This window comes from Danio aesculapii, chromosome 21 (genome assembly GCF_903798145.1).
Source record: "Danio aesculapii chromosome 21, fDanAes4.1, whole genome shotgun sequence".
In the NCBI taxonomy this organism is placed as follows: Eukaryota; Metazoa; Chordata; class Actinopteri; order Cypriniformes; family Danionidae; genus Danio; species Danio aesculapii.
Genome location: NC_079455.1, coordinates 34,886,362 through 34,910,942, shown reverse-complemented (window position 1 = coordinate 34,910,942; position 24,581 = coordinate 34,886,362). Strand labels below are relative to the sequence as shown.

The 24,581-nt window shown below is 34.6% G+C and overlaps 1 protein-coding gene across 1 annotated transcript in view; it reads right to left on the bottom strand.

Annotated features, from left to right (window-relative positions):
- The window catches only part of LOC130214966 (potassium/sodium hyperpolarization-activated cyclic nucleotide-gated channel 1), a 212,891-nt gene that overhangs the window by 170,939 nt on the left and 17,371 nt on the right, over positions 1-24,581 (bottom strand). The window contains exon 2 of the mRNA XM_056446845.1: positions 15,156-15,579. Within this exon, the coding sequence (XP_056302820.1) occupies positions 15,156-15,579 (424 nt within the window). The remainder of the gene's footprint in view (positions 1-15,155; positions 15,580-24,581) is intronic.

Here is a 24,581-nt window from a genome sequence, read left to right as displayed (position 1 = left end):
AAATGTATTTTTGTCTTGGTCAGATATAAGGGTCAGAATCACATTTACAATTTTATCTTACAATTCTGAGAAATTAAGTCAGATTTGTGATGAAATACCTCATCATTACCCTATTATGTATTTGTATTCAATGACAGAAATAAGCCTCCGTATCAAATAAAAATAAAGGTAACTCAAAATAAACTGAACTATGTGACTGAACTATTTGTGCATGTGCTTCTAATGCCTGGCACACACAAACACACACACAGAATAACCTGAGCTGCCCTCACCTGGCATTAAATCCCTCGCCAGCGTATCCTCCTGACACCTGTGAGCCACGTCATCCAAAACAGACACAGGTGCTCTGAAAAACACACCCGACAACAACACCGCAGCCCATCACTGCTCCCGCTTCTCAAAGCAACATTTACTCTGGGATTTGGTGACCTTTTGTCTTAGAAAGGACAGTATTGACCCGTCGAATGTCACATTTAAATGCACTGTGTTTTTGGAGCTTTTTTTGCCATGCGCCGAGACGGTCGGTAAACAAACATGCTTTTGCAATCAATCAAGTTCACGAGTGAGGGAATGTTTTGTGCTAAAGAGATATGGAGATATGTGAATTTACAAATTAAAAGCATTTTAAGATATATTTAATTATGCATTTACATACATTAACTGAAGAAATAGATTCAGTATAAAGTTGACAATTTATAACAGTACACACTCAATGCTTCACATTACACTGCCATTTAAAAACATGAAGTATTTTTATTTATTTATTTGTTTATTCATTCATTCATACATTTTCTTTTTGGCTTAGTCCTTTTATTAATCTGGGGTCGCCACAGCGGCATAAACTGCCAACTTATCCAGCATTTTTTTTTATTGCAGCGGATGCCCTTCCAGCTGCAACCCATTACTGGGAAACACATACTCACTTATTCATTATGACCCAGCCGAGGCTCGAACCAGCAATCTTCTTGCTGTGAAGCAACAGCACTACCTACTGCGCCACTGCGTTGCCCATTTATTTATTAATTTATATTTAAGTAGGTTATTTTTTTATAAAACAAATTAATACCTTTATTATGTTACAAAGCTTTTTTTAAAATGACATTTATTTAGTTAGTTATTTATTTGTTTATGTTTAATTAGGTATTTTTTATAAAACAAATTAATACCTTTATTATGTTACAAAGCTGCTTTTAAATGGCATTTATTTCTTTATTTATTTATTTATTTGTTTGTTAGTTTGTCTGTTTGTTTGTTTATATTTAATTAGGTATTTTTATAAAAAGAATTAATACCCGTATTATGTTACAATGCTTTTTAAAAATAACATTTATTTATTTATTTATTTATTTATTTATTTTATTATTTTTTTATTACAATTTTTTTGTTTATGTTTAATAAGGTATTTTTTATATATAACAAATAATATCTTCATTATGTTACTAGCTTTTTTAAATGACATTTATCTATGTATTTATTTATTTACTTGTGTATTTGTTTATTTATTTTTTTTATTTATGTTTAATATGGTATTTTTATAAAACAAATTAATACATTTATTATGTTACAAAGCTTTTTTAAATGCTATTTATTAATTAATAAACTTTTTATTTATTTTACTTTATTTGTTTATTTATTTGTTTGTTTGTTTGTTTGTTTGTTTGCTTCACTTAATTGTGCATTTAATTATGAAATAAATACATTTATTTAAATGTTTAAATCTGCATAAAATCATATAAATTTCTTATAAATTAAATTAAATTTCAAAATCCCATAAATCATAAATAAATAAATTAAATAAAAAATTACATTAAATATTAAATTACATAAATATCATTAATAAAATCAATAAATCATAAAATATTTCATTTAATATTTAATTAATCCAAAATATTTATATTATTTCCCATTTTTACTTAAATTAAATATTAAATCTAATTAAATATGACATATTTCTTCATTACAATTTGTAAAGAAATAATAAATTAAGATTTTTTATTAAATAATAATATAACGTAAAAAAAATTGTGTGTTTTCAGGTCATCTGTTTACTAACATTGCCGTCATAAAAACTCATTTAAAGGGATTTAATTACGTGTGTCCGATTTTCCCCTTTTAGATCAGTTTATTCATCACTGATGAATCACTCTGCTTGAATTTCACCCAAATTGAGACATTCTAAAAGAAACAGCAGATCTGACTGACGTTCTCCAGCTGGAAATAACTATAGATGGAATGTAGGATGTGGTTCATGTTCAACCTCTATTAAAAGACACATTTTGCAATTTTTATCTATTTGCTTTCATTTAATATTTCATCCGTTTCTCACCCTCTTTTCTAATGTCTGTTTTTGCAGTTAAACTTCTATATGTAAATCACCTCTGTAATGCTTGGCAAACCTCTGCATACACAACACTGTCATTTATCTGAAGGAGCCTAGCTTGTAAATACTGAATATGCATTGATATGCAAATGTTGCACATCATATGTTAATGTGCTTATGGTCATGACATCATAAATAAGCTGTTTTGGATATTAGTTGTGGTGCACTGGGAAGGGAGGCTCATGTTATCTTATGAAGTAAATATGTAACTCTTTAGAGTACAGAATCATTACACAACAGGATTAAACAAAAAAAATTTATTGGTTATCAGAAGGTTATTTACAACTTTACTTTTACTTATTTTTTTATTATCATTTATATATTATTATTATTTTAAACAGCAGATAAAAAAACAGTATTTACCAAAGAGTGAGTGGTCAGTTTCTGAACCGCAAAATAAAAAAAAGACTGTTAATACTACATGTTTAAAAACAATTTATTTCTATTTTTAATTTAATTTAATTTAATTTAATTTAATTTAATTTAATTTAATTTAATTTAATTTAATTTAATTTAATTTAATTTAATTTAATTTAATTTTATTTAATTTAATTTTATTTTATTTTATTTTATTTTATTTTATTTTAACTTTTTAATCTTATATTTCTCTTTTTTTCTGCCACTTCTAATAAAATCTTTTTATAGATGAGTTATAGATCAGTTTATAGATAAGTATTTTCTGAATATCATAATTTTAAGGCATAAAAATCATTATTTTAATATGTAAACTCAGATGTGCATTAAACAAGTCTGAATTGTGAAATAAAAGTAACATTTTCCACTTTTTATGCCATGGTGGAAAAGAACAGTAGTCTTTATTGACCACACATGTGTAAATTAGTTTTTGGCCTCACAAAAAGTTCCTAAAACATCCCCAAACATCACAAATACAAAGCACAAACCCAAAGCTTCCTACACCACAGATTACCAACACACAACCCTGGCTATGAAACCACGAACAAATTCACAGTGTCACAGATCAACATACAAACTATTCATTGTCATTTGTTCTATAAAGTAATAGCAAATGGTAAAAAAGATTTCTTATAAATAATTGTTTTTGCTGTGGGTACTCTGTATCGCCTACCAGAAGGAAGTTTTTCAAATTCATAATAAAGAGAATGAGTGGAGTCCTGAAATATCCGTAAGGTTTTATATCTGGTTTGGTTTATATACAGTTCCCCAAGCTTCTTCTAGGGGTCCAATATGATCTTACTAGCTGTGTTAACAATCTTTGCAGGTTTATAGTTGCTTCTAGCTGCAAGATTTAAGTACCAGCAAGAAATAGTATAGGAAATAATCCTTAAGTAAATGGTTTCAGTATTAGCCTGAAAGTAAAATAAATAAATAAATAAATAAATAAAATAAAGGCAAATGTGAGAGTTTAAAATAAGACACAGATGTACAGTAATGCTGTGACAAAATTTTCGTAAAAAAATGGTATTTAAGATTAAAAATGTTGAAATTGTTGCATTTTAAAGTCAAAATGGCCTGTTTTGCTCTTTACGCTGACATATAAACTGCCTTCAATACTTTTCTTCCAAAATATGTTGTAAAGTCAATCTACAATAGGCCTGTCATGATAAGGATTTGTAATGCACGATATATTGTCACAGAAATTGTTGCGATAAGCGATTTTATTGTCATTTTGAGATCATTTTATGCCACTGACTGTATCATAATTATATAACAGCATTATAATGCAAATAGCCATAAACACTTTAAAATACTTTCATTCAAATAACCTTAAGCATCCTTAAGGTTATTTAGATTCTATAATCTGACGTTAAAAAGGTAAATGTGTTGGCCCCAGTGGTGTAGTGGTTAGTGCGTTGATACATGCACTCCGGTGCTCACAGCAACCCGAGTTCAATTCCTGCCTCGCCGTCCTATTCCAATCCTTCCCCTCTCTCTGCTTTCCTGTCAATACTCTCTAGTCCGAGACAATAGAGGTGAAAACCCCTAAAAAATAATTATTAAAAAAAAATGTAGATGTCCTATTTTTTATATATATATATATATATATATATATATATATATATATATATATATATATATATATATATATATATATATATATATATATATATATATATATATATATATATATACTATTAAATGTCCTATCAGATAAATGTCCAATTATAAACTTGACACCGGTGAGTCATTGTAAAATGGGTTTAATTTTATTTGTGAATTTGTAAGTTAATATTTAAATTAATGGTATTTATTGATTGATTGATTGATTGATTGATTGATTGATTGAAAACTAGTATGTTGAAAAATACATCATTTGGGAAATATTTGAAAAACACTTAAACTTTCACAGGAAGGCTAATAATTTAGTCCTGAACTGTAAAATGTATGATTTAAACTACGAAAATGTCAATAAAAGGCACTTTGTTAAACGTTTTTTTCGTTCATTTTCATTCTAAGCAGAGGTCAAGGTTCAATAATGCAATTCAGAAGAATCAAATAATTGAAAACACCAGTAAATCACAAACTACAGATAACTGTTGATTACCAAATATGTGAAGAATTGAACCAATCCTCACAAAACGATTATATGGCAGACATTATGCAATTGCTATACTTCAGCTTTTGTATTTCTACACAGCAACAATTTAGCAGCAAATCCCACAAATGCATGACTGCTAATATCTTCAATCTGCCAATTTAATACAATAAGTTAAAATAAAGAAATTATAAAACATTTAAAACACGGTTTTGTTGGAGATAAGCAGGATATCGATTTTCATATATTTTACATTATTACATCATACAATATTACATTATAGGTATTCAGAAATGATGAATGTCATTTAGCTGGTGAAGTTACCTGTGCTAAGCAGAACAGCTGTGTTTTGTTGTGTTTACACCAACGCACACAGACACACACAATCAGGCCTCCACAGGGCAGACAAGCACTGGTGTGAGTGCGAATGGACAGATGTGACCCTCATTGACTTGGGAATTGAAGAGCTCACTTGTCCCGCCAATCTCATCTGTTTATTTAGCTTCTTTTAATACCAAAATCCCACTCTAGACATTCCATATTTCCTCTTTCATTTCTTTCTTTTTAATATGCTGTTCGTACAAGCTTGTCTCAATCCAAATGCATTTTAAGGGCTGCATTTACTTGATCCGAAAATACATCAAAAACTGTAATATTGTGAATATTATTTAAGATAATAGTTTTCTATTTTAATACATTTTAGAATATTATTAATTCCCGTGATGCAAGGATGCATCACATGATCCTTCAGAAATCATTCTCATACTGTATAATGTTCTGTAAAGCATTAATACATTCATTTTCCTTCGGCTTTGTCCCTTATTTATCAGGGGTCGCCACAGCGGAATGAACTGCCAGCTATTCCAGCATATGTTTTACACAGCGGATGACCTTACAGTCGCAACCCAGTACTGGGAAACACCCATACACTCTCGCATTCATACACACACTCATTCACTACAGCCAAGTTTTGTTTTACTCAATTCACTTATAGCACGTCTTTGGACTGTGGGGGCAACCGGAGCATCCGGAGCAAACCCACACCATCACAGGGAAAACAAGCAAATTCCACACAGAAATGCCAACTGGCCCAGCCGAACCAGTGACCTTCTTGCTGTGAGGCGACAGTGCTAACCACTAGGCCACTGTGCCGCCTTCCTTAAACCATATATTTTTTAATTTAAAAGAAAGTCTATTGTCTGAAGATGTACTGAACGACTTATTCATTTTATATTAGAATCCGGGGGTGGGGGTGGGGGGGGGGGGGGTAGCATGGAACACTTTTAAAAATAAAGGTTCTTAATAATTCTTTCTTACAAAATTAATGTACTAAGAAAAAAAATGGTTATTTAAATGTGCCATAGAATGAAAATATGAATATACCTAGGCATAGCTGAATAATAAGAGTTCAATACATGGGAATGACATACCATGAGCCTCAAATAAACTGTTTCCTCATTCTCATGTAAATTGTGCAAGCAGAAAATCCATGTGAAAAATAGGCCAATCAGAACAAAATACAGATTCTGATGATTCACAAGGGATCACTAATATGCAAATATGTTTTATTGGCCACAACGTTTTCTTGTGAGATTACAATAATGTTGTTACTTTCCCTATTTGTTATGTTTATCTAAGCTTGCATTAAACATACTATGTATGTGGGACTCTTATTTTGAAAACAGGAGATGCAGCGAGACTAAAGGAGCAGTTCTGTGAAACTTCTCCTAAATCATCTCGTTGGTTTACAGCATATCAGAAAGCAAAATGCAGGATATAGAGATTATATATTTATTTCCAAAAGGCATAAGTAGGGACAGGCAATATCTGCTATTTCACTGAGATATTTGTAAAAAAAAAAAACAAATCTGTGGATTTATGCAGGAATTATTCTTGTGTCATAACTAAAATTTTGTACATGAAATAAAAAAATAATAGCATTTTAACTTTTGTTTAATGATTACAGTGCACATTCATCTAGATCCACTTATGGTAAACAAAGCAAGTCTCTCATATATCTACTAAAAGGCAGAAAATATTACTTTACCAACAGTATTGTAAACACATCATATGAACATTTTCATATTAGTCAATATTATTACTGAATTAATTTAAGAACTGAATAAATACATTTACACACATTTACACAAGTAAATAAATAGACTCAATGATGGACAAAAAACTGCGGATTTTTGCGTGCGAAAATTCTGTGTGGCCCTAGGCATAAGGTCTTTTCAAATATATCTTTTGTTAGTTTAACGTGTATATTTTGAAATTTGCCAGATGTGTTTTCTAATGAGGCAATGAACATGTAGACTCCTGACTACACTTCAGCTGAAATGATGGTAATTTAACAAAGAATCTACTCAATTTCATTTTTTTTTGGACAGCTGAAGTATGATTATTTTGCATGTGTTTATTTCAGAGTACATCACGCTGTCTTGTGTGTGTAAGAGCAGGCATTGACACAAGACGCAGAGTGTGTATTAATATTCATGACCATTACAAATATGGTCAAACCCAAGCTTTTCATTCATTCATTTTCCTTTGGCTCTGTCCCTTTATTTATCAGCAATCACCACAGTGGAATGAACCGCCAGTACTGGGAAACACCCAAACACTCTCACATTCACACACATACACTATAGTTTATACAATTTAGTTTATTAAATTCACCTGTACCACATGTCTTTGGACTGTGGGGGAAACCGGAGCAAACCCACACGAACATGGGGAGAACATGCAAACTCCACAACTGGCCCAGCCGGGACTCGAACTAGCAACCTTCTGCGCCACCATGAGCTTTTCATCCTAGGGTTTTAAATACTTATACCACATCCTTACTATCAGATATCAGGGTACAATTTGACATCAATGCGTTCTATGGCACCTTTAAAGAACTGTTTAATGTAAGGTTCTTGAAAATGGTTTGTCTACACATGGCATCACTGTGAAGATCCACTTTTGGATCCTTTCATTTTGAGAGCAAACGTAAGGAATTCTGGTCAATACACCTTATTCAGGAAACACGAGTAGGATGAATTGTATGTAAATCCATTGTTATGTAAATTCCTCCATTCAGTGCAAAGCAGAAATTTCAGCATGAATACATCCACAAACGATTTACACAGAAATAACAAGGAAAGCATCTTCTCATGCATAGTACACTATAAACTGCCCAACCCCCCTCCTCTATTCATCAGAGGAAACACACAGAGGAAGTGAGAGAGAGGAAGTAAAAGGAAAGACAGAATGACACTGAAAACAAAAAGAAGCGATGCTTATAATGGAGTGGCTGACAACAACCCAATACAATCAAACATCACGTCTGCTCTCCATCGGCTTCTCGATTTACACTCCAGGTTTCGTTAAAGCCCATTTCGACTCTGTTGTACAGTAGCATCGTGATACACATATATTTCATAATATTTTTAAGTATTTTTAAACAAATAAATGGAGCTATAGTAACTCCTGGTGAAAAAATCAGCCTGAGATCTGAATATAGATATGAATATAAATATATACTGTAGATCTGAGATATAAAGTGAAACTGATGTGGATGTTGTAAATGCATGATATTGGAAAAAACTGACGTTGCGATATTTTGTTTTTCTGCGATATATATTATGACTTGAATATAATTTCACAAGATGGCCATTTTGAAAAAACTCACAATTTTATATTGATTGTGATGATTTTGTAAGGGAGTGCATCTGCATAAAACACACAATTATAGAAAAATACACAAAATAATATCATTTTAACACAGAAGAAAACAATAGAACAAAGATAAAAAAAAAATATAACACTTTATGGTTTTATTGAGATATAGAAATGTAATAATCAAATGTAAAATAACAGTGTCTTCTCTTCATAAATATATAATTTAGATGTTTTTCTTCCATGTTATATAATTTATATACATTTTCTTCTATTTATAAACGTATAAACACAATCAATTGAATATAATCTAATTGTTAAGGCAGAAAACATTATAATCTTGTGTCTAAATGGTTTAAATTAACTTGAAAGCTCTTGAGATCCTGCAATGTGACTATAGCAGATTCACACATTGCGATATCGATGCTGATACGATATATTGTGCAACCCTAGTTGTAAATATGTGGGGGTTTTTCCAGGTTCAGCATGTGGTTCTGAATTGGTATTGCATTTTACTGCATTATTTGGATGTTATCCCTAAGAATGGCCTAAAAACTAAGACTTGCCAAGCAACATGGTAATATGAAATGCCATTGGCAAGTATATGAAACATTTGTTTTTAAAAAAATAATACTTCAAGGCCATTTATATTGAAGTTGATAGTTAGCCGCACCATATTGGTGATTCGTAACATCTAGTTTTATGAGGTAGGTTGTTAGATAACACTTAACCCCCAACCTGGAGGACCAGGACATACAATCTAGCTTTCCCAATTCACCTACACCACATGTTTTTGGAAAACCGGAGCACCCAGAGAAAACCCACGCCAACAATGCTATGCCAACTGACCTAGCCGGGGCTCGAACCAGCGACCTTCTTGCCGTGAGGCGACAGCACTACCCACTGCGCCACCATGTCACCCCTTTAAATTATGAACTTCTTTATATTACTACAAAGTGAATATGTGTACTGTAAAAAATACATTTTGGCAAAAAAGGTAGCTGTGGTTGCCAGATTTTTACCATTAAAAACACAATAGATACTGTAAAAATGTCTTTTTAAAGTTAAGGTAAATTACTGCATTTCATAAATTTATGCTGTGTTAAAACAGCAATGTTTCTGCATCAATGTTTTGAACTACTAATAGGGCTGTGCAATAAAATTTCCAATTCACCTTACATTATATATTCACCCAATTCACCCAATTAATTTAACATACATGATACTAAAGTGATGCAATAAAGACTATTTATCAACATTAGATGTAACATAAAATTCTAATGTACATAACTGAAGAGAACAAAACTAAAAAGAAACATAGTAACCTCAACAAAATAAACATACAATGTGAAACAACATGCAAGGAATTCTAGGAAAGTCAATGTACATTTATTTGCCATATATAGTTGAAGTTAGAATTATTAGCCCCCCCCCTGAATTATTACCCCCCTGTTTATTTTTTTCCCCAATTTCTGTTTAACAGAGAGAAGATTTTTTCAACACATTTCTAAACATGATAGTTTTAATAGCTCATTTCTAATAACTGATTTATTTTATCTTTGCCATGATGACAGTAAATAATATTTGACTAGATATTTTTCAGGGCACTTCTATACAGCTTAAAGTGACATTTAAAGGCCTAACTAGGTTAATTAAGTTAACTAGGCAGGTTAGGGTAATTAGGCAAGCTATTGTATAACGATGGTTTGTTCTGTAGACTATCGAAAAAAATATAGCTTAATTTTGACCTTAAAATGTTTTTTTTGTTGTTGTTTTTTTTTAATTAAAAACTGCTTTTATTCTAGCCAAAATAATGCAAATAAGACTTTCTCCAGAAAAAAAAAAATTATCAGACATACTGTGAAAACTTCCTTGCTCTGTTAAACATCATTTGGGAAATATTTGAAAAAGAAAAAAAGAGAGGGCTAATAATTCTAACTACAAATGTATATAAGCTATAAGGAAGCTTACTATTAACCAGATAACAGATTTTTTCACTGTTGCAGTGTTAAATCACTGCATTTTTTATACAGTTTAGTACTATCTCTCAAAAGATGTTTGTAATTGTATTTAATATGCAATCTTGTGTGATAAAAGGATATTTAATGAAGAAACAGATCCTATGTGCATGAACAACCCAATACAATCTCCGTTTCCTGTCAAGCCTTCGAACGTCACATCTGCTCTGCGTCAGCCTCTCGATTCCCACTCCAGGTTTCATTAAAGCCCATTTGGACTCTGCACCATGTCACACTGCAGCATCGTGATCCTCTTGCTAACTCACGCCACAGCTGCGTTCGAGCAGATCATGCTACTTTACTCAACATGGCGGTAAGGCATATATATATATATATATATATATATATATATATATATATATATATATATATATATATATATATATATATATATATATATATATATATATGGTGCGGGATACAGCATGCAGACCCCCAATCCCAGAATCACAGCGCGTGTTAGAAGCACAACCCGAGGTCTGTAATAAACACACAATCCTTTCCTGACAATCAAAACAGGTCTCAGAGAAGCAGAGTTGGGGGAGGGGTAATGCTTTCTGAGTGTGGGAATAATGCGCAATAATGCACGCAACATGCAATATATATATAGGCATAAATATGCGAGTAGCACCTTGGTGTAATTTATTGTCTTGCAATAATAAACAGTGTGGTAGAGAGAGGTCAGAGGGGGGAAAAGGGGGGGCTGATGCACAGTCACTTCCCAGAATGCATCAGTGCAGCATGAGAGAGAGGAAATGGTGTGTATAATCTGGATGTTGTAAATACGTGCTTGAAAAAGCCTCTGGCCGGGATCAGCCTGTGTTTTTGGGGGATTGCTGTTCATATAGTGTTTTGCTGCGTTATTTGGTCATTTTTAGGGTCAGAAATCATGTTATTGTCCTTGAGCGTGGTTTAAATTAAGGCTTTCCATATATCAAATGCAAGTACATTTCAAGAATATGAGACCTTGTGATTTTTGTACTTTAACAATGCATGAAAATATGATCACAAAACAAAATTATCACAAAAACTGGTGTAATTCAGTGTGTGTGATTGTATGCACTGTGAGTCTAAGTAATTTTGTCAAATTTCTGTTTATAGTGGTTTATAAATCTGCCGTTAACATAGAAAAAAGGTGATTTAAAAGAATTTTACTATGGCTGTCCACTGAAATAAAAGCTCCAGTGTTTCCCCTACTATTATATTAGGGTAGCGCCTCGCCCTCCCAATGGCTTCCCCCCCCTGAAGTCAAGTTAATTTTATTTTCTATATAGCACCAGATCACAACTTCTTCTAATAATAAAGATAATAGTACGGCTAATAACTACATGGTCGCGCATTTACAAATTTCTGATCTCTGTATCACGCACGGTGGAGTTCCACACAGCCACTCTCTGCTGTATGGGAATGAGAGTGCGCGCCACATCAGATAGGCGAATCATTTTGAATTAATCTTTTGTATGAGCACATTTGCGCAGGTGGAGTAGAAGATTAGTTCCCTTTTTGAGTCTTCTTTCAGGTTTGAGTCGCTCATTCATCAGGTGAAAGACAGAAGCCAGTCATATGCATTTAGAGGTGGAAAAAGATTTGATCCATTCAGTCCTCGGTTTGAGATGTTCGTTCATCATGTGAAGGACAGAATCCAGTCATATGCATTTAGAGCCGACTCGAAAAAAGATTTGATTAGATCTCAATGAACGAGACTTAAAGGTCAGAGTCAGTAAAATGATCCGAACTTCCCATCAATACATCAGATGACAGGCTTTGACCCAGGCTTTTGAGAAATGCTCTCACCATTGACATGCATGGTAAAATTTTAGTTTTAGGATCTGATATTAAACTTTGGGATTCAACCAACCCCAAACAGTTAATGTTTATATATGAATGACACCTTAGATTGTGAGGTATTTTGAGGGGAGGTGTGCTAGTAATATGATATGGTAATATGATAACAGGCAGGGGACAAAAACAATCTCCATTATGAGAATTTGCCCCAAAACCAAACCTATACATACAAATCACTGCATGTTCAAGATGAAAATACCACTACTGGCATGTTTAGCATGGGCTCAGAAACTCATAGATGAATAATATAGGAGAGCCTCTTTGGCTTCGGCTCTTTGGCTTTAGTTTGCAAGTAACCACCAAAAACAAGCATGCTAAAAACCACTCCTTCAAAACAACACAGTTCAGCAGTCACACAAAACATGGCATCATGTTGGACCTTTTTTTTTTACCACTACATGTCTTTATACTCATTTTGTGGAGAGTCTGTCTTCACTGGCAGTCATTGTCTTAGCTAATACAACGGTAGATGTGCAGCAGAAAACAATAGTAATGAATCAACCATGATTACTGTCAGCCACATTAGTTTGTTTTACTCCTCCAGAGAGGTACATCTGTATTTCAATTAAGTAGGATCAGAAAGTGTCGACTCTGCTCTCTACCTGTCCTGGCTTGGGTGTCTGCCAGCTGAAGAGGAAGATGAACTGGCTTTAGGAGTTTAATGACACACAGCGCACAAAAACAAAGACTGATCTCTTCTTTCTCCTTCAGAGCTGCCAAGTCTCCTAGAAGCACCTGAGGTTGGATCTTTTTTAACCTTGCATTCTCAAAAACAATGGTGGATTTTTATATTCTAGACATTTTGGCTAATACTGATAAGCAATAACTGTTTGAATGGAAACGGGGCTTTATTCACAAAAGTTTTATGTTCCAATTTTGCGCATAAGTCTGATTCGCAGCTTTGGATGTAAATATGGCTAAAGATAACATTAAAAGCAAGAATTTATTGGCTGTTGTGCCAATATATTGCGCATCACTACTTTTAAACTGAGTAGGATAATTTTTTTAAATGCACATAACTATGGTGGAAACGCATTTACCGTATAAATTCCAGCCTGAGCATCAGAAAAAGTCATGTGATTTAGTTTTAAAATGGGCATAATGAGAATGTATTAATGGACAAATCAGTGGACTGACCCAACCATTGGACTGGGCACATTGTAAAACATCTTAAATGTTGTTTTGGTCATTCTACAATTCCTTAGCAATAGTCCATCATCAGAATAGTTTAGTATTATAACCTTCCAGAACTGTCTTGACCGGCTGCGCTCCCAAAAAGCTTCTCGTACCCCCAAAAGCCACAGCGTGTTAGGGCTGAGCGATATGGCAAAAATGCGATCTCGATACTTATTTTCTATATTGAACAATAACAATATATATTTCAACATAAGTTGTTAATGCTTCCAGATTTAAAAGAGTACCCCAACAATGAATGAAGCCAAAAAATTAGAGGGTCCATTAAATGACACATTTTTGGTTGATAAATTTTCAGTGGCTGAAAATTCGGTACATCTCTAATATTAACACATTTTTAAATCCCTATTGTTGCACATTAATGCTCTGTGATTGGCTCTTAGATCAATATAGAGAAAAAAAAGCTCAGAGCTTATCATTTTTATTCACATAAATTTTATCACGATTCTATATATCGTTTTTTGGCTCAACCCTACAGCACGTTCATTGCGTTTCGTCTTCTGAGGCGCAAGTCATTTATTTTATTAAAAAAGGCCCACAATGGCTTGTTCTACTGCAGCAAATTACATTTTTCTTTTTGATATTTGCCAGCAGTTTGTCAGGAAGTGACAATTTTTTAATCTTTGACTGATTGGATGGAAACGGAGCCAAATTCCAGTTTTGCTCATAAATCAGATTCACATCTTTGGATGTAAACATGGCTAAAGATAACATTAAAAGTAAGCATTTATTAGCTTATAGGCTAATATATAGTGCATCACTACTTTTAAACAATCAGAAAGTTCAACTGATCTTAAAGGTTTTGTATGCAACCATCAGTGGTTAAAAAAATGTAACCTCATTTAACCATATCATACTGATTCAATCTCTTTTTATTATGAAACAAATCTATAGCAGCGAGAAAGGGCTGTCTGAGTTTGGTTAACTGTCATAACATAAGCTGTAATTTGCAGTACAATTGGCTAGGGATAATAGCAGGTGGGAAGCAGAAGCATGCAGTGTTTTTTCTGACGAAAGTGACCTTAAAGTGCAACGGCGCTCTTGAGAAACCAGCCAGTTGGGGAGGGCTTGCAAACGGCATGATTAATGCTTCAAATTTTAGCTTGGGGTGTCTCAGACAGAGGTGGGAGTGAAGTGCTCTAGCCAGAACACAGAGGCAGTTAATAGTTTTGCTCAGCTGCACTTGCAATGCTGAAGAGCTCGGTTCCTCTTTCCCGCTCTCACACCCCCAATGCAGCACTTGAGGTGTCGCTGAGGGCTAAGCGAAAGATATGCCTACCTTAACCCCTGAAATAAGCCTCTCCACCTCTAAAGAGTGTGCGTCAGAGGGTTGTGTGTTGCAGAATAACACCTGAGCTCAAAGCACCTTGGGTCGATTGGGCCTAACACATCCGCGCACACACCTAAACGTGCAAAATGTCAACTAGCATCTCATATTGGAAGCTAGCAAATCCAAGACGTGTCACTAAAGGCCATCTGCGTCAGAGTTTGTTCGCTCACACACACACACGCACACACACATATACACACGCTGTCCCCTCACCTCCTCCCACTGGTGGATGTATCTGATGAGGCGTGAAAGCCTGAGAAGACGGAGCAAGCTGAGGATTTTGGTGAAGCGTACGATGCGCAGCGCTCGGGCCGTCTTGTAGACCTCCGAATCGAAGCCTTTCTCCACTATTAGAAAGATATAATCCACCGGGATGGAGGACAGGAAGTCTACCACGAACCAACTTTTCAGGTAGTTCATCTTAATGACCTTGGGGTCCAGGATGATCTCCGAGCTTTCCTCGTTGACAATTCCCGTTCGGAAGTTCATGACCAGGTCCACCAGGAAGATGGTGTCCGACGCCACGTTGAAGACGAGCCAGCTGGTGGTGGTTTGCTCGGAAAAGAAGGTAATTCCCACAGGAATGATAATTAGATTCCCCATCATCATGATGAGCATTATCAAGTCCCAGTAGAACCTGCAGGGGAGACAAAACAAGATCAATTCAGATTAATCAAAGGCATTTTCAGAATTGAGGAAAAAATGTTTCTCTTTGAATTCAGTTCATTGGATCAAACTGGAAATAGCATTCAAGGTATTCTCTTGATTACATCTCGGCCACTTGAGCGCACAAATTTAACCCACAAGCAGCAAAATGAGTAAGAAACAGACGTCTTTGGAAAGTTTCTTTATAAAGTGGAAAAGGCCCAGTAACCGACCCACGAACTGCCAAGGAATGGATCCGCAACCCATTTGTCAACAAATCAGGTGAATCCATCATGTCTCTGCAAGAAGATCAACTGTTAGAGATTGCAAATGATGCCGTCTTTTTAGGGGCCGTTCGCATATTGCGTCTTTTATTCTTGCAAGTTCGTTATTTCCAATGGAGGTGGTTATTTCTAATGGAGCGGCGTGAAAATCAGCCTTGACGCACTCTCGCCTTCCAAACGCACTCAGTTAAATGAATGCCACGAGCGCACCATTCAGCTTATATGGAATTTTGCTAGACTAATTATTTCAGACAAACACAGAACACCCAAACACTGCAGTGGTTTGTAATTTTCTCCTTAAATAAAACTTGCATCATCCTTTGAGAAAACGGTTGATCCTAGCAACCTATAAACCTCCGACCCCACCAAACCTCCGTTCCGCAGGAAAATTGTCAAGCGTTGACCGGTCTGCAGTGATCAAATTGTTGAGGACCACTGCAGTAATCCATGCTTTTGTGACCACTCGGTTAGATTACTGTAATGCACTGTATGTGGGAAATATTTAGCAGGTCAGCTATTGACCAGTTCCAAATGGTGCAAAATGCCACAGCTCACCTGTTAACTGGTACTCACAAATATGACCACATTTTCCACGTGTTAGCTTTGCTTCTTTGGTTGCTAGTGAGTTTTAGAATACAGTTTAAGATTATTTCATTTGCTTTTAAATCTCTAAATGGTCTTGCCCGACCTTATATCTCTGAGCTGATACACCCCTATAAGCCTACTCATTCTGTCAGGTCGGCTGCTTCTCCAGTCTGTGCTTTCGCTGTGGTAGATCCTAGACTTTGGAATGATTTGCCGCTACTCATTAGACAGGCCTCTTCCGTGTTCTCATTTAAAACAGCTCTTAAAACTTTTTTTATGTAGGCATTTGATCTTAATAACTGGTTATTTTAATTTATTTGCATTTTCTATTTGATATTTTATATTCTATTTGATATACTATTATGCTTATTTTGTTGTATATTTCTGTACAGCACTTAGACTCACTTCTGTGTTTTTAAAAGTGCTCTATAAATAAAGTTTGACTTGACTTGACATAATGAAACACTACACGCCTACATACACATATGTGAACCTAGACCGCAAAACAGGCCATAATAGTCAAACTGAGATTTATTTAATATTTATATCTCTCAATAAATTAACTTTCCATTAATGTATAGTTTGTTAATATTGGACAATAATTGGCTGAGATACAACTATTTAAAAAACTGGAATCTAAAAATGTAAATACTGAGAAAATTTACATTAAAGTTGTCCAAATAAAGTTCTTAGCTATACATATTACTATTCAAAAATTAAGTATTGATATATTTATGGCAGGACATTTGCAAAAAGTCTTTATGGAAGATGATCTTCACTTAATATTCGAATAGTTTAGCGCATAAAATAAACATTGATTGTTTTGACTCAGACAGTGTGTTTTGGCTATGCCCAATATTATGCCCACGCAACATAAGACGGTTTTATGGTTCAGGGTCATTTATTGGCAAGCTGTGCATTCCATCATTTTCACAAAATGATGTTTTCACAGACACAGTAGCAGAATTGTTTGCGAAAGAGTGTTTCCTCTGAAAATGACATACAGGTTGTTTGTGTAAGCAGTTTACTATGACATATCAGTTTTTAAGTTGAGTGCTCTCTAGATGGCGTGAAAGTTAGAATGAAACAGAAAGTTTTACTTTTAGATGATCTTTTACCCACTATCTTTCCTGTTTCTTGTCAAAGTACACATTTTTGCAATCAAACCTATAATTCTTGCTCCATTGTGAAAAATGCAATTTTCTACCAATTAAACTACATGAATCCCAAATTGTTACGTCTTACTCCCAATATATGGACACTATTTTAGTAAACACTTACACTTGTATTACATGACAGTGACAAATACAGTATGGCTGGAATGGTTTCCATGCACCTTTTCTTTCCTGTTGTGTATGCATAACCCAGCTAGTAATTTTGTATTTTGATATCTAAACATAGACGTCTTGGCTAAAACAAGGCTAAAGTTGGGCTGTCAGTGAAAAACTAATAGACATCTAAGAATAGTGTAGATCAGGACTTCATATGCGTTAGTCATTCATTCTATTTGATGACCAGATTAATTTTTAGATTGAGTCACCTTTCCCTTTTGGTCCTGTTCTGTACTGTATATATAATCCATCTAGCAATTTTGTATTTATTAGACATCTAAAAGATATCTAAACATAGACGTTTTGGCTAAAACAAGGCTAAACTTGGGCTGTCTGTGAAAAACTAATATACAACTAACTAGAGTGTAGATTAGGCAGACTCCACATGTGTAGTCATTCATTCTATTTGATAGATATACAGTAAATGTACATTAAAAATCTAAATATTAAACACCTGTTAAAAGAGTTCATTAAACACAGACACATTAAATTACTGGCTTACCATTAGGGCTGGGCAATATGGCAAAAATGCTATCTCAATGCTTATTTTCCATATTAAACGATAACGATATATATTTCGATATAAGTTGTTAATGCTTCCAGATTTAAAAGAGTACCCCAGCAACAACTAAAGCCACAAAAGTTAGAGGGTCCATTAAATGGCATAACATATTTTCAGCCGATAAATATTAGGTGGCCATAAATTCACGTCTCTACCCTGCTGAAAAATCCAGCTTAAACCAGCCTAGGTTGGTTGGCTGGTTTTAGCTGGTTGACCAACCTCGTTTTAGAGGGGTTTTGGCCATTTCCAGGCTGGTTTCCAGCCATTTCCAGCCTGGTCTTAGCTGGTCAGGCTGGAAAATAACCAGCTAAATCTAGCTAAAACCAGCTTGACCAGCCTGGTTTAAGCTGGACATAGCTGGTTTGGGCTGGGCTCCCAGCCTGTCAAGGATGGTTAAGCTAGTTTTAGCTGGTCATTTTCCAGCCTGACCAGCTAAGACAAGGCTGGAAATGGCTAGAAACCAGTTTGGAAATGCCAAAACCCCTCTAAAACCAGGCTAGTCGACCAGCTAAAACCAGCCAACCAGCAATTTTTTTTCAGTAGGGTAATATCAACACACTTTTAGATTCCCATTGTTGCACATTTCTGCTGTGTGATTGGCTCTTCAAGGATCAATATGGAGTAAAAAGGTCTAGAGCTTATCATTGTTATTGACATAAATTTAATCGCGATTCAATATAATATCGTTTATCAGCCCTACTGACCATATTATTCTGAAAACTTACATCCAAAACACAAAATTTTCACCAGATATGTATGACTGGAATTTTCGGTCAAACCATTTCTATTACTCGATCCATCAAAGATAAACAGATACACTGACTTTTCAATCCCTTAAAAGCGCACTCGCACTTTCAACCACATCTTGATTCTGCTCCTGATAGCAGAAAAACGCTAGCCCTTTTCAGCAAGAAGAAGATGATGTAGCAGGACTGGCAAGATTAAATTCCTGCTCTTTTCTGCTGGAATGCCCTCGTATATCTGTGATGTTTTTTTTCTGGCCCCTGTCTAACAGACTTCCTTCAGCGATCAGTACAGCTCGCGCCTGCAGACCGCTCATGATGCACTACAGCTCATTTCCCTGTCGCTTTTGATATCAGCGCCAACACGTCGTGCTGGATTGCCGCCCTGTGACAGTACAGCGCATCTCTCTCTGGATGAGGAGGCAAAGAGCCACAGGACTCCAAATCAAAGAAGAAGACCGCCACATGAGAGGCTTTCCCTTACTTATGTGACAGTTGTGTGTTTACAAGCATCTGTGTGCGACTCCGAGGTTTGCCTGTATAGTGTGCAGCAAGCTAATTAAAGGTACAGGCTGTAATTGCTGAGCCAGCAGCACTTGAACCCTCAGGAATTAGCTTGTGTTTTGAAAACATGTGAATGGAGCCTCCATTGGGGTGAATGGAATCAGGGCAGGCGTTTTGGAGGTGTTTGTTGATGTAGTACTGCTAGCTGCCTGCTGGGCTCTGCAGTTACACTACATGCCTCTTATCAACCAGCTAGATGAATACAATGTAGCAACCCATGCTAGCTTTTTACAGAAATAGTCTGTTTGGAGAAATTTGAAAGTAAATGTCTTCATCTGGAACATGTTTGTTATCATTTGTGAACTGTTTCTTGGAGGTGTTTGTTGACGCAGTATCGCTAGCTGCCTGCTGGGTTCTGCAGTTACACTATGTGCCTCTTATTAACCAGCTAGATGAATAAATGTAGCAAAGCATGCTAGCTTTTTACAGAAATAGTCTGCTTGGAGAAACCTGATGGTAAATGTCTTCAGCTAGTACATGTTTAGGATCGTTTGTGAACTGTTTCTTGAAGAGTTTGAACTAGCAGGAGGATATAGGCTAAATTAGCTATGGATTAACTGTTAGCATAACTGGAAATTATTTGGCATTCATTCATTCATTTTCTTTTCGGCTTAGTCCCTTTATTAAGCAGGAGTCGCCACAGCGGAATGAACCACCAACTGGGTTGTGGCTGGAAGGGCATTCACTGTGTAAAAACATGTGCTGGATAGGTTGGCGGTTCATTCCGCTGTGGCAACCCCTGATTAATAAAGGGACTGAGCCAAAAAGAAAATAAATGAATAAATGAAAATTAAATGTAGTTAAGGTCACAATAGGTACAATTTCTTATACCTGAATGCTTTTAAAATCATTATACAATCACAGGCATTAAGAACACGTGAAAATGATCAATTGTGATGCAAACTCAATATTGCATATATCCTGCGATGTGACTATTGCGAATGGTCACATTGCCATATCGATGCTGAAACGATATATTGTGCAGCCCTATTCAAAAGTCGTAATTGTAGCGAAAGCCAGTGGATTTTTGTCTGTGGCTATACTATAAAGCTCATATAAATAGAGTGTCATTTAAAAGTCAAAATTTAGTGAATGAAGATGAATTTTTCTGTCAGTGGCTATACTATAAAGCTTTTATACATGCAGTTTTATCTATAGTTCAAAAGTCAATTAGAATTTTTTTAAGAAATGAATACATTAATTGAGCAATAAGAATGCATACTTACACACAGTATGTATGTATATATATATATATATATATATATATATATATATATATATATATATATATATATATATACATCCATACAGAACAACAGTTCTGTCTGGTTCTTGAATCTGATTGGCTGATAGCCGTGTGATATTCTGCCAATAACAGTACTTGTACCGCCCCTTCACCTGTGTATTACTCTGCACACATACAGCAATCAGCAGAAGACACTACAGTATGAAAATATTCCTGCTGTTGGGCAACATAACGTACTTTGCAACTATGCAGTTTATTTATAAGGTTAGTGTCTATTTTTAAATATTTATAATTTCCGAGAGATGTCGGTAGCCATTAGCTTGCCATACTGAGCAGACCAAAGACGTTTGACGTTTTCTATCCAAAAGACAGCAACAGGACCGCATAATAAGCCCTTAGAAGATAAAAACAACGTAATTTCTAACTACAGCTGATCAAATCATTATTGGTAGATGATTTTCTAAGTCGATCATTCTCTTTCATATGCTGTAGTGCTCTATTTATACCATATAATTGTAGTGTATTGAGTGTGAGATGGGACTCGCATATCAGGAATGTGTGTTGTGTTGGCAGAAAGAAAGAAGGAATGTCCGCATGTGTTTAGCATTTTCTTTATCGCAAACACAACAACAATCTGGTAGTGATTGTGCTGCTTTTTTGGGGGTTTAATTATTTTGACATCACGATTGCAACAGAGAAATACTGTTAAATGTAATAGACTGTAAGAAGATATCTCTGTACGGATGGCATTTAATGTCACGTTCAGCCTTATAATCTTAAAATGTGAGCAAAAGCACCTGTTTTGTCATCCCTTTAGACATTACGCCAGAGAATCATTCAAATACTAGCTTTAAAGTGACGTTGGTGAATTAGTAACAGCTTCTGCTGTTCTGATGTCAGCTGTAGATGTGAATAAATGATGGAAGAAAGTAGTTCCTAGTACAAAAGGGCTTTTAGACTCTCTGTGTTCTGTGTTTGATTTTTTTTTTTAAATACACGATTGTGCCATCGAACTGTTGTATAAATGCAATATCACACTCGTAGCAGTGCGATATGGCTATATATCAGCACTGGTGGGACACTAAGGCACTCGGGCCTGTGGCCTCGAGCCAACACATGCCTCCCACCAGTGCTGATATACAGCCATAGCACACTGCTACTTGTGTGATTTTGCTCATATATATATATATATATATATATATATATATATATATATATATATATATATATATATATATATATATATATATATATATATATACAGTACACATACATGCAAAAATATTTCACAATATTACTGTACTTTTCATAAAATAAATGCAAAAGTGGTAAGCAAACGAGGCTTAAACTAAAAATAAAAAACCCTACCAACTCCAAACTACTGAACAATACTGAAATTGTAAGTACTTTATATTCCTATTATGAATCATGAGCATTTATTGGTTAAACAGTAATAAAATGTCATTTTCTGATGTTCTGCAGTATTGATATTTCCTTCATTCAGTCTCTTCTTCGCCGCAGCACTAAACTCGTGAGAGAGATTTTCTGTTGCTTAGCAGAAGCAGAAGCAGCAGCTCGAGCAGCGAGAAGAATCGCATTATGATTTCAAACATTCAGTCTTACGTAACAAGACACCCTGTGTTAAACAGACAGAGTTGAAGGACTGCATTTCTATTGACTGCTTATTTAATTTATTTCAACAGAGCATATTAACTCTTCATAAAAAAAACGCTAAAGAATTTGTGCATATTTCAGAAAACATATACATATTTTGGCTTGCTTTTGTCATTATTACAATTATTTATATTATTATTTTTAGTATTGTCATGCCAATGTCCTCTTACTGTACCTGTAATGCTGTCAAAGTCAAAATGAGCACATTTCATGATCACATATTGGAAATGTATATGTAAATCAAAAGCTTTGGATAACAACAATATATAATTTCTAAAAATATATAAAACAAAGAAACTGCTTTGTGCATATTTCACAATTTTCACATATTTTTGGCAGTGTTTTTGTTAATTATAGCATTTACTTACTTTATTATTTTTAGCATTTTGAAATTAGAAGAAGATGATGATAATAACAACATCAGTCAGCCTCCATTTTCATGTCATGCACAGGCCAGAGATGTCCCTGAAATGTCAACAGACTCTGCAATGCATATAAAAGTGAATGTTTTGCTTCTAGTTGTCAATTTAGCACAGGTTAAAGACTTCCATTGTTGTTTGCAAGTGTGAATCTCGTGTTTGACAACACACAAGTGAAGTAATTAGGAAACACCGCTACGTTGGTGGTATTACTCATGCAACCTAATGTTCAGAAATCTTCCTCAGCATAAAGTGAAAAAATAGCCGGTTTTAATGTCTGTGGTAGCAGCCGTGAGTCAGCTCTCTGATGGCAGTCCAGCAGACAATAGGAATGATGAGGGTTTTTTTATGGAACACTGAATATTATGAAGTCAACATTATGTATATATAACATATATGAGTACACCCCCCACAAATCTCTAATTTAAATGAATGTTTTTTATAGGAGGCTTTACAGTATTATATTTGTGCATGTACATTAGACTAGTCAGTAATCTAACAAAATAACTTACAATGATGGTTCAAAAGTTAGTAGCCTAAATTTATATGTTAGGGAAAATATTAAATATATAAAAAAAAAAATAGCTAAAATCTAGAGAAACAAAAAATATATACCTTTTTCTTGAAATGTTGTAGTTTGTAATTTATTTTTTGATTGTTTTGCATGAATTTAAATGTATTATCTTTCCATTTCTAAAGATGTTCTGTGACTAAAATATTATTTTAATAAATATATCAAATATATCAGTTTTTTCAAATGCATCAATATATATTACCCGTATTCACTGACAAATGGATAAAAATATTCATTTTCAAAATAAGGTGTACTCATATACGCTGAGCACTGTATATAAAACATGACAGACCACTTGAACATTCTCAGTTTCTCTTCAGTTTTACTGTAAAATGTAAATGTTAATATTTGTTTTATTCTGTTAATATCTAATTACATTTCTTTCAAATTTATTTATTTATTATTTTTTTTTTTTCAGAAAATTTCAGTTGGTCTGAATCACGTTTTAACTTGTTATAATCAGGGTTTTTAAATGTTTATTAACTCTTCAACATGTTAAACCATTGGCATTACTTTGTAATGGTGTCAAAAATAATTGTTTCTTCGGTGCACTTCGATGCAGACACAGACAATTCAGTATCGGTTCAATAAAAGATCATAACCGGCTGTGTTGGCAGTAGCGTCGCTACAAGTAGTGGCGCTACTAGCTTAACTACGTTTTTCAGTAGCGTGGCGGTAGAGTCCCTACTTTATAAATCCAATAGCTTTTCAGTAGCGTAGCTATTTTTTATTCAAGTATCACAGTAGCGTCCACACAAGCTACATTTACCGATCGCAGATCAATAAGTGACAGCACCAACATTCACGGAGCTGTGAGGCCAGTGTTTAGTCGATGAAAGTAAATCCATATGATGGCGAAAAAGATTTCTTCTTCTTCCTGTTTTACGATGGTTGACAACAAACCAAAATTTTGTATGTAAAGCATCGTCAGTGGACCGTGATGCACCGAGATATTGAATTAAACCAAATCGATGGCATGATAATCGTAACCAAACCGAACCGTGAGACCAGT